General features: G+C 47.8%; 1 protein-coding gene across 1 annotated transcript in view; it reads left to right on the top strand.

Moving 5' to 3' along the window:
- Positions 1-1,496: 1,496 nt before the first annotated feature.
- plcg2 (phospholipase C, gamma 2) overlaps positions 1,497-18,315 on the top strand; it is a 226,957-nt gene continuing 210,138 nt past the window's right edge. Inside the window, exon 1 of the mRNA XM_038806353.1 lies at positions 1,497-1,975. Within this exon, the coding sequence (XP_038662281.1) occupies positions 1,780-1,975 (196 nt within the window). The 5' untranslated portion in view covers positions 1,497-1,779. The remainder of the gene's footprint in view (positions 1,976-18,315) is intronic.

Below are 18,315 nucleotides of genomic sequence, written 5' to 3'. Positions count from 1 at the left end.
GAAGAGTAGGACAACTATAGAGGAAATGGAGGATATGAGGGAGTGGGAATGAAGCAGAGAAGCCACCATAGGATGACATGGCCATGGTGACAGGTGGCACAGTGGTCAGCACTGCTACCTCACAGCAGCAGGGACCCGGGTTCGATTCCAGCCTCGGGTGACTGTGTGGGGTTTGCACTTTCTCCCCATGTCTGCATGGGTTTCCTCTGGGTTCTCAGGTTTCCTCCCACAGTCCTAAAATGTGCAAGTTAGGTGGATTAGCCTTGCTAAAAAAAATGCCCCTTAATGTCCAAGCATTTGCTGGTTAGGTTATGGGGATAGGGCAGGGGAGTGAGTCTAAATGGGGTGCTCTTTTGGAGGGTCGGTGCCGACTCGACGGGCCGAATGGCCTCCTTCTGCACTGTAGGGATTCTATGGCGTTTGACTGCACTTTGAGAAATTCAAAGTGTAGGGCAGCACGGTGGCCTAGTGGTTAGCATAACCGCCTCACGGCGCTGAGGTCCCAGGTTCGATCCCGGCTCTGGGTCACTGTCCGTGTGGAGTTTGCACATTCTCCCCGTGTCTGCGTGGGTTTCGCCCCCACAACCCAAAAATGTGCAGAGTAGGTGGATTGGCCACGCTAAATTGCCCCTTAATAGAAAAAATAATTGGGTAATCTAAATTTATAAAAAAAAAGAAATTCAAAGTGGGCAGCATGGTAGCACAGTGGGTAGCACTGTTGCTTCACAACTCCAGGGTCCCATGTCCGATTCCCGGCTTGGGTCACTGTGTGGAGTCTGCTCGTTCTCCCCATGTCTGTGTGGGTTTCCTCCTGTTGTTCCGGTTTCCTCCCACAAGGTCTGAAAGATGTGCTGTTAGGTCATTTGGATATTCTGAATTCTCCCTCCGCGTACCTGAACAGGCGCCGGAATGTGGCGACTAGGGCATTTTCACAGTAACTTCATTGTAGTGTTAATGTCAGTTTACTTGTGACAGTAAAGATTACTATTATTATTACAAATCGACTTGTTCTATTAATGTGCCACAATGCTGCACAGTGTCTGCAAACACAAATATTCTGATCCTAGCATTATAACGGTTGGAACTATAGAGGGAAGACTAATGAATCAAAAGAAACTCATAGAAATCAAACTTTTGTCTGCTCTAACATCAGCTGTGGGCATTATTTTAGCATCTTACTCCAGACTACCTTCATGTGTTTAATCACAATTATCCGATTAATGGACTAATCTGTGACATTCAATGGATGAATATCGATTGGTGGGGTTTGGATTTTTAAAAAAGTCCTTTCCCTTTTGCGGCAAGGAGCAGATCTGCACCAGATGGCGCTGTATCAATGCCAGACACGGATCTAACCCTCTTCCAAGCTGTAAGTTAACGTACCTTTTGGACAGCTTCATAGTTTTGCATAGATCGCATCAACAGCGCTTCCGGACCAAGGTTTTTTTTTTCTAAAGAAATTTCAGCCCAACTTCCTCATGCAGTCAAATTGCGGAACATGCAAGATGTTTGTTTTGTAGCCATGAAAAAGCCCATTAGCTTTGGCCATGTTGGTGTGTGAAAAGTGATCCAAAGAGCCATTGCAACATTCCTTGCTTGACACCCCCCCCCCCCTCCCAACCCCGACTAAAAAAAAGTTTGCAGATGATGGTAATCGCCTGAAATTGATCGGCGCCGTGCATTCTGCGGCAGTGGAGGAGGGAGCCCGGGAAGGTTTCCTTTCAAATTTTGAGTTTGTTCAGTTTCAAGGGAGAGAAGGAGCGAGAGAGTGCAACAAAAATGTCTTGGATTCGAGACGGTCTGGATTCTATGTCGGAGCCGGAGAAAAGTCAACTGAAAAGGACCTTGGAGTTGGGCGCCGTTATGACAGTATTCAGCCTGAAAAAGTCCCAACCCGAGAGGAGGACCTTGCAGGTGATCATGGAGACCCAGCAACTGTCCTGGAACAGGACCGCAGACAAGATTGAGGGTGTCCGTGAGTATCTCGGTCTGAATGCCGCTCGGTGAAGCGCAGCGGGGCTCACTCCCGCCGAGCTGTCAGTTTCAGGCGAGCTGTCAGTTTCAGCGGGGGGGGGGGGGGGGGGGGGGGGTCATCATTTCTGTCCTCAAGAATTCATTCAAGTGGCGGGCTTTTTGAAAAGTCGGCTGCGGATTCCTCATTGGAGATCCTGCATCATCGCGGTTAAATTTGCAATTTTATTTTATTGGAAACAGAAAGGGTGCACCATTGAACCGTGGAGCCTGCACCCGGCAGACCTCCAAACGCAGGTTCAGGGTCACCAGGACACCCCCTGCCTCTGGGATTTAGAATTATGGAGCAATGGGGAGGACATGGCTGGGGGGAAAAAATGGATGTGGGCATTTTCCACCACCCCACACACAATCCTCCCACCATCCTCCTTCCCCAATATTTGAATGAGGTCACCAGTTTTCTCAATCCTTCCCTGTAATGACTTCTCTATCGTAGGAAGCAAGGGGGAATCTGTAAATAAGCAATGATATAAATAATCAGGGTTACGTTGAAATGAAGTCAAGGATACCAACGTTAAATGGGTCTGAATGATATACAATAAAAATTTGTGTTGCATAAATAATGAAAAGGAGTAAGCAGATAATCACATATATATATGGACGTAACATACATATATATGGAAAATGTGACTGGACGAGCTTTTTAGCAAAATGATGGGACATCTGAGATCCATTGCCTGCAGTGCCTGTGCCATGTGGGAATGTCAGGATGTTCTATGTGCGCAGATGGCGTCTCCAGTTGGTAGAACTCAAGCTCAGGGTTTCGAACTAGGAGAAACAGCTCAAGTCGTCGCAGGGCGTACGGGAAACTGAGAATTTCCAAGATTGTATTTTCCAGGAGGTGGTCACGCCTTAGCTACAGAGAGTTCAGGAGAATAGTAAGTGGGAGGCTATCTGCAAGGGTAGTAAGTGGGAGACTAGCTGCAGGCATACTTTAAGAGTTTGGCAATTTCCAAACCGACTTTCATTGCTAAATACCAATGAGAGTGACAGTACCTCAGGGGAGTGCAGCCTGGAATGTGTGAGCAACACAGGCAAAGGGCTGCACAGATGGATACAGCCAAGTATAGAAATGCAGTGGTCAAGAGGCAGGGTAAAGGTTATCGTTGAACAACCACAGGGTCTTCTACAAGGGGAACTACCAGAAGCCATGGATTGTGTTGGGACCAAAGACATAGGTTGGGCAAGCCCAATAGAGCTTCAGGAACTAGGGAAGAAGTTAAAAGAGCAAAACCTCAAAGATAGTAAACTCAAGGATTATTCCTATTGTCTGTTGAGCGGAAACAATCAATCTTGTACAGTTCTTTTCTACCCTAGAACAGGCCCCAGGAATTTGGAGGCCTCCCTCTTGCACCATTTCTCCAGGCATGCACAAAAGAGACGCTGTTATGCTGCTGGGAGTATTCTTTAAGTCAGAAAATAGTGTGCAGGAAATGGAGGAGCAGATTTATAGGCAAATTGCAGAAAGATTTTTTTCTCTTTCGTGGGAATGTGCACGTCACTGGCAAGGCCTGCATTTGTTCCCCATCCCTAATTGTCCTCGAGAAGTTTGTGTTGAGCCACCTTCCTGAACTGCTGTAGTCTATGTGATTTAGGTACACCCACAGTGTGGTTTGGAAGGGAGTTCCAGTACTTCGACCCAGTGACAGTGAATGAATGGCGATATCGTTTCAAGTCAGGATGATGTGTGGCTTGGAGGGGAACTTGCAGGTGATGGTGTTCCCATGCATCTGTTGCCCTTGTCCTTCGAGGTTGGACAGGTCATTTGAAAGGATTGGGAATGTGCCGGTGAAGGAGTTCTGGCTTGTTGAATTTTGTATATGGTACGCACTGCTGCCAGAGTGCATCAATGGTAGAGGGAGTGAATTTTTAAGTTGGTGCATGGGGTGCTGATTTAATGGGCTGCTTTGCCCTGGATGGTGTTGAATTTCTTGAGTGTTGCTGGAGCTACACTCATCCAGGCAAGTGGAGAGTATTCCATCCCACTCCTGACTTGTGCTTTGTCAATGGTGGACAGGCTTTGGGGAGTCAGGAGGTAAATTACTAGTCTCTGACCTGCTCTTGTTACCTCGGGATTTATATAGCTGCACCAGTTCAGTTTCGGGTTAATGGTAATTCCCAGGATGTTAATACTGGGATGGTAATGCTATTGAATGTGAAGGGAAGTTAGTTAGAATCTTTTTTGTAGGATTTTGTTGGTTATTTCTAGGCACTTGTGTGGCGCAAGTGTAACTTATAGAACATAGAACATTACAGTGTAGTACAGGCCCTTCAGCCCTCGATGTTGCGCCGACCTGTGAAACCACTCTAAAGCCCACCCACACTATTCTCTTATCATCCATATGTTTATCCAATGACCATTTAAATGCCCTTAATGTTGGCAAGTCCACTACTGTTGCAGGTAGGGCATTCCACGCCCATACTACTCTCTGAGTAAAGAGCCTGCCTCTGACATCTGTCCTATATCTATCTCCGCTCAATTTAAAGCTATGTCCCCTCGTGCTAGACATCACCATCCGAGGAAAAAGGCTCTCACTGTCCCCTATCTAATCCTCTTATCATCTTGCATGCCTCAATTAAGTCACCTCTTAACCTTCTTCTCTCTAACGAAAACAGCCTCAAGTCCCTCAGCCATTCCTCATAAGATCTTCCCTCCATACTAGGCAACATCCTGTTAAATCTCCTCTGCACCCTTTCCAGTGCTTCAACATCCTTCCTATAATGCGGCGACCAGAACTGCACGCAATACTCCAAATGCGGCTGCACCAGAGTTTTGTACAGCTGCAACATGACCTCATGGCTCCAAAACTCAATCCCTCTACCAATAAAAGCTAACATACCGTACGCCTTTGTAACAACCTTATAAACCTGGGTGGCAACTTTCAGGGATCTATGTACATGGACACCGAGATCTCTGCCCATCCACACTACCAAGAATCTTACCATTAGCCCAGTACTCTGTCTTCCTGTTACTCCTTCCAAAATGAATCACCTCACACTTTTCTGCATTAAACTCCATTTGCCACCTCTCAGCCCAGCTCTGCAGCTTACCTATATCTCTCTGTAACCTGAAACATCCTTCCGCACTGTCCACAACTCCACCGACTTTAGTGTCATCTGCAAATTTACTCACTCATCCTTCTACGTCCTCCTCCAGGTCATTTATAAAAATGACAAACAGCAGTGGCCCCAAAACAGATCCTTGTGGTACACCACTAGTAACTGAACTCCAGCTGAACATTTCCCATCAACCACCACCCTCTGTCTTCTTACAGCGAGCCAATGCCTGATCTAAACTGCTAAATCACCCTGAATCCTATGCCTCCGTATTTTCTGCAATAGCCTACCGTGGGTAACCTCATCAAACGCTTTACTGAAATCCATATACACCATATCAACTGCTTTACCCTCGTCCACCTGTTTGATCACCTTCTCAAAGAACTCAATAAGGTTTGTGAGGCACAACCTACCCTTCACAAAACCGTGTTGACTATCCCTAATCAAAGTATTTTTTTCTAGATGATTATAAATCCTATCTCTTATAAACCTTTCCAAGACTTTGCCCACAACAAAACTAAGGCTCACTGGTCTCTAGTTACTGGGGTTGTCTCTACTCCCCTTCTTGAACAAGGGGACAACATTTGCTATCCTCCAGTCTTCTGGCACTATTCCTGTAGACAATGACGACATAAAGGTCAAAGCCAAAGGCTCAGCAATCTCCTCCCTAGCTTCCCAGAAAATCCTAGGACAAATCCCATCCGGCCCAGGGGACTTATCTATTTTCTCACTTTCCAGAATGGCTAACACCTCCTTTTTATGAACCTCAAGCCCCTCTATTCTAGTAGCCTGTATCTCAGTATTCTACTCGGCCTTGTCACTTTTCAGCCCAAGCCTGGATATTGTCCAGGCATTGCTGCATTGGACATGGACTGCTTCAGCATCAGAAGAGTCATGAATGTTGCTGAACATTGTGCAATCATCAGTAAACATCCCCACGTTTAACCTTATGATGATGGAAGGGTCATTGATGAAGCAGCTGAAGATGGTTGTGCCTTGGACAGTATGCTGAGGCATTTGTGTAGCAGTGTCCTGGGACTGATATGGTTGGCTTCCAACAACCACAAGCATCTTTGTTTTTGCTACGTATGACTTCAACCAATGGGAGCCATGATGTGGAGATGCCGGCGTTGGACTGGGGTGAGCACAGTAAGAAGTCTTACTGTTGGACTTTAACCTGGTGTTGTAAGACTTTTTACTGTGTTCAACCAATGGGTTTCCATTGATTTCAATTTTGCCACACTTGGTCAAATGTTGTCTTGATGTCAAGGGCAGTCACTCTCCCCTCCACGGCTCTTTTGTCCATGTTTGAACCAAGGCTGTAATGAAGTCAGGAACTGTGTGGCCCTGGCAGATGAGTAGTGACAATGGGCGACTTAAGTTATCCTAATGTAGAGGAGGAAAATAACAGTATATAGGACAAAATAATGGGAGGAATTCCTGAAATGTGTACAAGAGAACTTTCTTGATCAGTAAGGTTCTAGCTCAAGGAGAAAAGAAGTAAGATTTAGTTCTAGGAAATGAGGTGGAGCAAGTGGAACGTATTGCAGTGGGGGAACACTTGGGGAAATAAAAACCACTATCATTAGATTGGGAGTAATTATGAAAAAGCAGAAGAAAAAATCAGGGCAGCAGTGTAGCACAGTTGCTTCACAGCTCCAGGGTCCCAGGTTTGATTACTGGCTTGGATCACTGTCTGTGTGCAATCTGCAAGCTCTCCCCGTATCTGCGTGGGTTTCCGAAGGGTGCTCCGGTTTCCTCCCACAATCCAAAGATGTGCGGGTTAGGTGGATTGGCTATGCTAAATTGCCCTTTGTGTCCAAAAAAGGTTAGATGGGGTTACAGGGATAGGATGGAAGTGTAGGGATAGGGTGGAGATGTAGGCTTGGGTAGGGTGCTCTTTCCAAGGGCCGGTGCAGACTCGATGGGCCTCCTTCTGCACTGTGAATTCTCTGATTCTATAAACTCTGAAAATACTGAACTGGAGGAGGGCTAATTTCAGTGATCTGGCTCAGTGCAATTGGGATTACAGATTGGTGGGGAAAACAGTAAACAAACATCAAAGAGGAAATAGCTTGGGTATAGTCGAGACATGTCCCCATGGTAAGGGAAATCTAGACATGTCCCCATAGCTAGAACTCCCAGGACTAAAGATGTACAAATTAAAATGGAATAGCAAAATTAAACTTATACTAGATGTTGGGGTCATAACTCAGCACAGAACCAAACTGAATTTAAAAAGTAAAACGGGGGGAACTAAGAAAGGAAGTGAAAGGGGCAAAGAGAGAATATGAAAATAGGTTAGTGGTAATGTAAAGGAATCCAAAAGTCTTTTATCAACACAAATATTAAAAGGGCAGTCAAAGGAAGAATGGGGAAAATTCAGGACCAACAAAGATCATCTTACGGAGGTGGAAGACTTGGCTAAGGCACTAAATGAGTACTTTGAGAATGCTGCCAAAGGACAATAAAGGGAAAGCTAATAGGGAAATTGGATAGGATAAAAATAGAGAGAAGGTGATTAAAAATTTGGTAGCACTAAAACTAGGAAAGCCACTAGGTCTACATGGGATACATCCTAGGTTGTAAAGGGAATTAAAGGATAAATTAAGGCCATAATCTTCCAATCTTCCTTCGGTATGTGAATGGTCCTTAGGTATGTGAATGGTCCTTAGGTTTGTGAATGGTATCAGAGGGCTGGAGGATTGCTGTGCTAAATTCCTATTCAGAAAAGGGGAGAAGAATAAATTCAGCGACTACTGGCAACTCAACACAATATCAGCGATGGGGAAACATTTAGAGACCATGGTTGGGATATTGTGCCAGTGATGAAGGATCCTCCTCTCCCCCACTCCATCAGTTGGAGGACTGGTGGGAGCTCCACGTCACTTCCATGGGGGAGGTTGAAAGCGATTTAAGTGCCCCAGGCACTTAACTGGCCAGTGTCAGGCCCTCCGCATAAGCAAGGCCAAAGCAGGCCCAAAAACCCGTCCTCGAGAGCTGCCGGCCAGTCAGAAGCAGCTCAACAGATCATTAAGTACATGGGAAGAAAAGGGAATAAAAGAAAATACATAATAGGGCAACACAAGATATACAGTGTAACTACATAAGCACTGGCACCGGATGAAGCATACAGGGTGTAGTGTTAATGAGGTCAGTCAATAAGAGAGTCATTTAGGAGTCTGGTGACAGTGGGGAAGAAGCTGTTTTTGAGTCTGTTCGTGCGTGTTCTCAGACTTCTGTATCTCCTGCCCGATGGAAAAAGTTGGTAGAGTGAGTAAGCCGGGTGGGAGGGATCTTTGATTATGCTGCCCACTTTCCCCAGGCAGCGGGAGGTGTAGATGAAGTCAATGGATGGGAGGCAGGTTCGTGTGATGGACTGGACGGTGTTCACGACTCTCTGAAGTTTCTTGCGGTCCTGGGCCGAGCAGTTGCCATACCAGGCTGTGATGCAGCCCGATAGGATGCTTTCTATGGTGCATCTGTAAAAGTTGATAAGGTTAATGTGGACATGCCGAACTTCCTTAGTTTCCTGAGGAAGTATAGGCGCTGTTGTGCTTTCTTGGTGATAGCGTCGACATGGCTGGACCAGGCCAAATTTTTGGAGATGTGCACCCCTAGGAATTTGAAACTGCTAACCATCTCCACCTCGGCCCCGTTGATGCTGACAGGGGTGTATACAGTACTTTGCTCCCTGAAGTCAATGACCAGCTCTTTAGTTTTGCTGGCATTGAGGGAGAGATTGTTGTCGCTACACCACTCCACTAGGTTCTCTATCTCCCTCCTGTATCCTGACTCGCCGTTATTCAAGATCTGGCCCACTATGGTCGTATCGTCAGCAAACATGTAGATGGAGTTGGAACCAAGTTTTGCCACGTAGTCGTGTGTGTACAGGGAGTAGAGTAGGGGGCTAAGTACGCAGCCTTGCGGGGCCCCGGTATTGAGGACTATTGTGGAGGAGGTGTTGTTGTTAATTCTTACTGATTGTGATTTTAATTTAAGGTGGGAGGGATGTTGGTGCTAATGGGGCAGCACGGTAGCATAGTGGTTAGCATCAATGCTTCACAGCTCCAGGGTCCCAGGTTCGGTTCCCGGCTGGGTCACTGTCTGTGCGGAGTCTGCACGTCCTCCCTGTGTGTGCGTGGGTTTCCTCCGGGTGCTCCGGTTTCCTCCCACAGTCCAAAGATGTGCGGGTTAGGTGGATTGGCCATGCTAAATTGCCCGTAGTGTCCTAAAAAGTAAGGTTAAGGGGGAGTTGTTGAGTTACGGGTATAGGGTAGATACGTGAGTTTGAGTAGGGTGATCATTGCTCGGCACAACATCGAGGGCCGAAGGGCCTGTTCTGTGCTGTACTGTTCTATGTTCTATGTTCTAATGCCGCTGTGCGAGAATCATGGGTTTGAGCCGGGGGTTATGGATAGTGTATACAGAAGGTGGAGGGAGTGATGTTGTTCAAGGTGAGGGATTTGTATTTGGAGGAAGGGTTCACCGGTCTGGAGGAGGTAAGGGAGAGGGTAAAGCTGATGAGGGGGAGTGAGTTCAGGTTTCTGCAGGTTAGGGACTTCGCGCAAAAGATCTGGAGGGGGTTCCCTAGGTTGCCGGGATACACCCTGCTGGAGCGACTGCTGCTTCCGGATGTGGAAGGGGAGGGAAGAATTAGGGATATATATAAGTGGCTGGGGGTGCAGGAAGACGAGCGGGTGGTGATGATCAAGGAGAAATGGGAAGCGGAGTTGGGAATGGAGATCAATTGGGGAGTATAGAGTGAGGCACTGCGAAGGGTAACGGGACCTCTTCTTGCACAAGGATGAGCCTGATACAGTTTAAGGTGGTGCACAGGGTGCGTAGGACTCGGCGAGAAAGAGTGGGTTCTTTCAGGGGGTAGCAGATGAGTGTGAGAGCTGTGGGCGGGGGCTAGTGAACCACAAGCACATGGTTTGGGGTTGCACAAAATTGGGAAGATTCTGGGCGGGGGTGTTCGCGGTCTTAGCCAGGATAGTGGAGGAGGGAGTGGACCCGGACCCTTTGGTGGCGATATTTGGGGTTTCAGAGAAGCCGGAGCTCATGGAGAGGAGGAAGGCCGATGTCATGGTCTTCACCTCTCTGATTGCATAGCGGCAAATTTTGCTGGAGTGGCGGCCGGCATCGCTACCGGGGGTAGAGGCATGGTTGGGTGATCCATACGACTTCCTACGGTTAGAGAAGATAAAGTATGAGTTAAGGGGCTCAGCATGGGGATTTAAAAAAAGGTGGGGGATGTTTGTGGAGCTATTTGTCGCAGGGGGGTGGGGTGGGGGATGGGGAAGGGGAGAGGGGGGAGGGTGAAAAAGGGGAAACATCTGCACAGACTGTGTAGTTGATTGTTGGGAAGCATGTTTCCCGGGGTGTTTATCTATTGCAACCTGTTCTGATACATGTTTGTAATAAAATGCATTAATAAAAAGTGATTTGCAAGAGAAGCAAATGCAATGTGAGAAAAGGCAACTTTTTCACTCAAGGAGTTGTTCATGTCTGGAATGCGCTGCTTGGAAGTGGGTCAGGGGTAGGTTCAATCAATGGATTAGCCAATGATTTGAATAGGAGCAATGTGCAGGATGACGGGGAAAAGGCAGGGGAATGGCACTCATGCCATAATGTTCATTCAGAGAGCTGGTGCAGACACGATGGGCTTCTTCACCATAACGATTGTAGAATAATGTGATTTTACTGTCATTACCACCGCAAATCCAAACCAATAATTTGGGACAAAAGTATTTGGAAAACTGTCATTTGGGATTGACCAGGTAGACAGAGAGCAGGGGTGCGATTCTCCGACCCCCACGCCGGGTGGGAGAATCGCGGGAGTGCTGGGCGATTCACGCCACGCCGCCCTGGCACCCGCACACGATTCACCCACCCTCCCCCAAAACAGCGTGTCGCATTTTACGACAGGCCGCTCGGAGAATCGCCGCTCGCCGCTTCTACCAGTCGAGTGCCGATTCTCCGGCCCGTTGGGCCAAGCGGCCTGCCTAATCCGACCGGTTCACGCCAGCGCCAACCACACCTGGTCGCTGCCGGCGTGAACAGCGCGCGACCGCTGCATGTGGGGCCTGTGGGGGGAGGGGGGGGGAGGGAGGATCGAGCACCAGGGGGGTGCTCAGGAGGGGTCTGGCCCGCGATCAGTGCCCACTGATCGTCGGGCCGGCGTCTCTGAAAGACGCACTCTTTTCCCTCCGCCGCCCCGCAAGATCAATCCTCCATGTCTTGCGGGGCGGCGGAGGGGAGGACGGCAACCGTGCATGCGCGGGTTGGGGCTGGACAACCTGCGCGTGCGCGGGTGACGTCATTTAGGCGCCGCCGGCCGCGTCATTTACCCGGCGCCGCTTTGACGTGAGCGTCAAGGCCCGGTGTGCGTAATTGACGCAGCGCCGCTCCTAGCCCCCTGGGGATGGGAGAATAGGGTGCGAGGAGTGGCCTCCAATGCCGGAGTGAAACACTCCGGTTTTCACTCCGGCGTCGGCACTTTGTCTCCCTTTGGGAGAATTGCGCCCCAGATGTTTTCTTTGTTGGATATCCTAAAACAAGAGTCTATTGTTTTAGGCTAAGGGTGGCAGATTTATAACAGAAATGCGGAGGAGTTTCTTCACTCAAAGGATCGTGAATCTGTGGAATTCTCTACCCCGGAGTGCAGTGGATGCCAGAACACTAAACAAATTTAAGGAGGAGTTAGATAGGTTTTTCATTCGTAGTGGAATGAAGGGTTATGGGGGCTGGGGGAAGGGTGGAGATGAGGCCGAGATCATAGAATCATAGAATTTACAGCGCAGAAGGAGGTTATTCGGCCAATCGAGTCTGCACCAGCCCTTGGAAAGAGCACCCTCCCCAAGCCCACACCCCATCCTATCCCAGTAACCCAACCCAACCTTTCTGGACATTAAGGGCAATTTAGCATGGCCAATCCACCTAACCTGCACATTTCTGAACTGTGGGAGGAAACCTGAGCACCTGGAGGAAACCCACGCAGACACAGGGAGAAAATGCAAACTCCGCACAGACAGTGACCCAAGCTGGGAATCAAATCTGAGATGAGATTAGCTATGATCGTATTGAATGGGGGTGCGGGCTCGAGATGCTGAATTGCCTACTCCTGCTCCTAGTTCTTGTGCTGCTATGTTATGTTCTTATGCATTCATAATTGAAGGCTAACGAGGATTTGTCAAATGCAAATCATGTTTAATTATCTTGACTGTGTTCTTTGAAGAAGCAATATGGTATGGTTGATGAGGATACTGTGGTTGACGTTCTACACAAGAAGTTTCAAAGGCATTTGATAAAGTAGCACATAATAGATTTGTTCGGCCCTCCAGGCCTGCGCCAACCATGCTGCCCATCTAAACTAAAATCCTCCACATTTCCAGGGTCCGTATCCCTCTATTTACATCCTATTCACCTATTCATGTATTTGTCAAAATGCCCCTAAAACGTCACTATCATCCCTGCTTCCACCACCTCCTCCGGCAGCGAGTTCCAGGCACCCATTACTCTCTGTGTAAAAAAAACTTGCCTCGTACACCTACTCTAAACCTTGCCCCATGCACCTTAAACCTTTGCCCCCCAGTAATTGACCCCTCCACCCTGGGAAAAAGCCTCTGACCATCCACTCTGTCTATGCCCCTCATAATTTTGTGGACCTCTATCAGGTTGCCCCTCAACCTCTGTTGTTCCAGTGAGAACAAACATAGAACATAGAACAGTACAGCACAGAACAGGCCCTTCGGCCCTCGATGTTGTGCCGAGCCATGATCACCCTACTCAAACCCACATATCCACCCTATACCCGTAACCCAACAACCCCCCCACCTTAACCTTACTTTTTAGGACACTACGGGCAATTTAGCATGGCCAATCCACCTAACCCACACATCTTTGGACCGTGGGAGGAAACCGGAGCATCCGGAGGAAACCCACGCACACACGGGGAGGACGTGCAGACTCCGCACAGACAGTGACCCAGCCGGGAATCGAACCTGGGACCCTGGAGCTGTGAAGCATTTATGCTAACCACCATGCTACCGTGTTGCCCATTCGACCTCTCCTCAGAGCTTATTCCCTCCATACCAGGCAACATTCTGGTAAATCTATTCTGCACCCTCTCTGAAGCCTCTACATCCTCTGGTAGTGTGGCGACAAGAATTGAACACTATACTCCAAGTGTGGCCTAACTAAGGTTCTGTACAGCTGCAACATGACTCGCCAATTCTTATACTCAATGCCCCGGCCAATGAAGGCAAGTATGGAGAGGCTTTGGAGAGGATTATAAAAGATACGATTTATAATCATCTAGATAGGAATAATATGATTAGGGATAGTCAGCATGGTTTTGTGAAGGGTAGGTCATGCCTCACAAACCTTATCGAGTTCTTTGAGAAGGTGACTGAACAGGTAGACGAGGGTAGAGCAGTTGATGTGGTGTATATGGATTTCAGTAAAGCGTTTGATAAGGTTCCCCACGGTCGGCTATTGCAGAAAATACGGAGGCTGGGGATTGAGGGTGATTTAGAGATGTGGATCAGAAATTGGCTAGTTGAAAGAAGACAGAGAGTGGTAGTTGATGGGAAATGTTCAGAATGGAGTTCAGTTACGAGTGGCGTACCACAAGGATCTGTTCTGGGGCCGTTGCTGTTTGTCATTTTTATAAATGACCTAGAGGAGGGCGCAGAAGGATGGGTGAGTAAATTTGCAGACGACACTAAAGTCGGTGGAGTTGTAGACAGTGCGGAAGGATGTTGCAGGTTACAGAGGGACATAGATAAGCTGCAGACCTGGGCTGAGAGGTGGCAAATGGAGTTTAATGTGGAGAAGTGTGAGGTGATTCACTTTGGAAAGAATAACAGGAATGCGGAATATTTGGCTAATGGTAAAATTCTTGGTAGTGTGGATGAGCAGAGGGATCTCGGTGTCCATGTACATAGATCCCTGAAAGTTGCCACCCAGGTTGATAGGGTTGTGAAGAAGGCCTATGGTGTGTTGGCCTTTATTGGTAGAGGGATTGAGTTCCGGAGCCATGAGGTCATGTTGCAGTTGTACAAAACTCTAGTACGGCCGCATTTGGAGTATTGCGTACAGTTCTGGTCGCCTCATTATAGGAAGGACGTGGAAGCTTTGGAACGGGTGCAGAGGAGATTTACCAGGATGTTGCCTGGTATGGAGGGAAAATCTTATGAGGAAAGGCTGATGGACTTGAGGTTGTTTTCGTTAGAGAGAAGAAGGTTAAGAGGTGACTTAATAGAGGCATACAAAATGATCAGAGGGTTAGATAGGGTGGACAGCGCGAGCCTTCTCCCGCGGATGGAGGTGGCTAGCACGAGGGGACATAGCCTTAAATTGAGGGGTAATAGATATAGGACAGAGGTCAGAGGTGGGTTTTTTACGCAAAGAGTGGTGAGGCCGTGGAATGCCCTACCTGCAACAGTAGTGAACTCGCCAACATTGAGGGCATTAAAAAATTTATTGGATAAGCATATGGATGATAAGGGCATAGTGTAGGTTAGATGGCCTTTAGTTTTTTTTCCATGTCGGTGCAACATCGAGGGCCGAAGGGCCTGTACTGCGCTATATCGTTCTATGTTCTATGTTCTATGCCGTATGCCTTCTTGACTACCTTCTCCACCTTTGTTGCCCCTTTCAATAACCTGTGGACCTGTACACCTCGGGGATGGTTTAGCACACTGGGCTAAATAGCTGGCTTTTAAAGCAGACCAAGGCAGGCCAGCAGCACGGTTCAATTCCTGTAGCAGCCTTTCCAAACAGGTGCCGGAATGTGGCGACCAGATGCTTTTCACAGTAACTTCATTTGAAGCCTACTTGTAACAATAAGCGATTTTCATTTCATTTCATTTTTTTCATCTCTCTGACTGTCAATACTCTTGAGGGTTCTACCATTCACTGTATATTCCCTACCTGTATTCGACCTTCCAAAATGCAATACCTCACATTTGTCCGCATTAAACTTCATCTATCATCTCCCCGCCCAAGTCTCCAAACGATCTAAATCCTGCTGTATCCTCTGACAAGTGTGATATAATTCATTTTGGGGGCAGATGGAATAAGGAAGGGCAATATGAATCAAACATTACATTCTTAAAGGGGGTGCAGGAACAGAGAGCATAGGGTGCACATACAGATTGCTTTGAAAGTGGTAGAACAATTTGAGAAAGTTGTTAGAAAAGCTGTCGCAACCCTTGGTTTTATAAAGGAAGACATGATTCAGGGGCCTCAAGTTAAAGTCCGTTGAACGGCACGTTTAGTGAGGTGTTTTGCGGCGGGGGCAACGCGAAGGAAATCCCGCCATCAAATGGCACTTAGTCTCGGGGAGTTTCTCCCTGTCAAAACAGCACATCGAGGGATTTCCTGCTAGCTCGCCAACAGGAAAGACTCCTCGTAGATCAGGGCACCTCATAGATCAGGGCAGCACTGATCTTCTCTCTCCCCCCCCCCCCCCCTTTTCAGGGCCTCCCCCCCTGCTTGGGCAGGCCTCCGGGAATGCCTGTTCACCCGCCCCCCCCCCCCTCCCCAATTGGCAAGGCCCCTGGGCTCGACCCCTGGCAGTGCCAAGTAGGCACCTGGGCACCCTAGCACTGCCAGCCTGACACCCTGGCAGTGGGTCCAACGAGGGCGAGATCCAGATTACGCCTGGCAGAACGAGTTGGGTGATCCTTGCAAGGTTTCATGCCTGGCGCGGAGCCCGATTTGGGCACAAATCACCCACCTAATTTGTTCTGGATATCAGACATGGGCCACAGCATATTCAACCATTTCATCCCCAAGAACCCTAAACCATCCACAAGTTTAACACATACTGGATAACAACTATCTAGAACAGTGTTTTTCAAACTTTTTTCCGGGGACCCATTTTTACCAACCGGCCAAACTTCGGGACCCAACCCGGCTGATCTTCACGACCCACGCAGGCAGGCCGTCGCAACCCACACCGGCCGACCTTCGCAACCTACACCGGCCGACCTTCGCGGCCCACACCGGCCGACCTTTGCGACCCATGCCAGCTAACCTTCACGGCCCACGCCAGCTGACCTGCACGACCCACCATTTTCTCTTACCTTGTTTGCTGCTGACAAAAATGGAGGAAATGGTTTTGGGTCCTGTTGGCCCTCATACACGCTCCTCAAATGGAACCTGTTGGATGAAGGTGAAGCCTTCCGGTATCGGAAAGTATGGAGTCTCCATCTGTCCAAAGTTCTGCATTTTTCCCCTGTAACATTTTATCAAATAAACCCCCCCGCCCCAAACATATAAAAAAAAGAAAATGAAAAAAAGAAAATGAATAGAATCCCCCGAACTTGTAAAAAAATAGCTGCGACCGTTAAAAAAAAAGCGGCCGCACTGCGCATGTGTGCCCGATCACCGGCGCGCATGCGCGATGATCTGGCATGCATGTGCAGTGCGGCCGCATTTTTGTTTACATGTCCGTGGCCATTTTGAAGGCCGCTTGCAGCCGGCGTTATTAAAAGCCGGCTGCTGCGGCTGTTGAGCGTGGATTTGCGCGATCGGGAGCGCCACGACAGACGGCTCCGTGACCCTCCCGACACCCGCCCGTGACCCAGCCGCGGGTCGTGCTGCCGCGTTTGGCAATGTCTGGTCTAGAAGAAAGAGCTCCATAGGCAGGAGAGGAATTGTGTAAATAACAGTAATATGCCCTGCTGTTCTTTTAAATCAATAAGAAATCCGGACAGTAAGTGCTATTTCTCTGATTGTAGAATTAGAAAATGATACAGCACTAAAGGAAGCTCTTTGAGCCATTGTACCTAATCCAGCTCTTTGAAAGAACAATCCAAATAGTTCTGCTTCAGTGCTCTTTCCCCATAGCCCAACAAATGTTTCCACTTCAATTATCAATTCCAATTCCCTTTTGATGGTTATTATTGAACCTGCTTTCATCGAACTTTCACGCAATGTATCCCAGATCATAAGAATCCCCTGCATCAAAGAAAATTCTCATGTTGCTTCTGCTTCTTTTGCCAATTGTGTTAAATCTGTATCCTCAGGTCACCAATACTTCTGCTACTGGTAACAGTAATACTTTATGCATTCTATTGAACATTCCTATCAAAATTCTAATTAACCGTATCTATTTTAAGGAAAAAAACCATCATGTCTCCAGTCATCCACATAACTGAAGGCTTTCATCCCTATGCCAGTCTAGTAAATCTTCCCTGCACCATCTCTAAGGTCTTGACAGCCTCCCTAAAATGTGCAGTCAGAAATGGATACATTACACTGACAGAGGCCGATTTAGTGTTTTATAAAAAAGTAGCATAGCATCCATGCTCTCATACTCTATAGATATGGTTCAGCAGTCGCATTGCGCACAGCACAGATCCAGGCACAACAGGTGAATTGGGTTGCAGATAGGCGAGCTATTGCCCCAGAAGCTTTGTACCTTCAGCTGGTAGAATCTTCCTTTGAGAGGGGAAAATCTGTTTCTACACTGTGGCCATGAAGATAGGTGACAATGCATGGACATGTTTTATACTAAAGTCTACTGCTGTACTACTGCTACTCCACAAGTGGATTAGGCGAAGAAATCAATAATTTGCATTTACACAGAGAGCTATATCAAGCCATTCGTAAACACTTTAAAGGCAATTAATTACTTTTGATGTGCAGTCACTGTTTTGCAGAAAGGTACAACAATTTGTGCACAGGAAGTCCTACAAACAGCTTGAGGGAAATAATCAGTTAATCTGCTTGGTTGAGGGATAAATGTTAGCCACAACAGGAGGACTCCCCTGATCTTTTTTGCACAGTTGCACTAGATCTTTTACATTCACTTTAGCAGGCGGATGGGCTTTGAGTTTAATTGTCATCTGACAACGTAGCGTGCATTCATTCACAGTGCTACATTGAGGTGTTAGAACAGAATTTGTGCTCAGATCTGGAATGAACTTTAAACACATGACCTCTGACTCAGAGGCACAAATGCTTTCCATAGATAAAACATTGAATTCCTGCAGTGCAGAAGGAGGTCATTTCCATCATGTGTGCACTGAACCTCTGAAAGATCACCTTAGCGAGGCCAACTCCCGCGACCTATCCCCCGTAACCCCATAACCCCACCTAACCTACGCAACTTTTGGACACTATGGGCAATTTAGCATGGCCAATCCACCTTGCCTGCACATCTTTGACCTGTGGGAGGAAACCGGAGCACCTGGAGGAAACCCACGCAGC

This window comes from Scyliorhinus canicula, chromosome 9 (assembly GCF_902713615.1).
Source record: "Scyliorhinus canicula chromosome 9, sScyCan1.1, whole genome shotgun sequence".
NCBI classification, from domain to species: Eukaryota; Metazoa; Chordata; class Chondrichthyes; order Carcharhiniformes; family Scyliorhinidae; genus Scyliorhinus; species Scyliorhinus canicula.
This window is presented reverse-complemented; position numbering and strand designations above follow the sequence as displayed.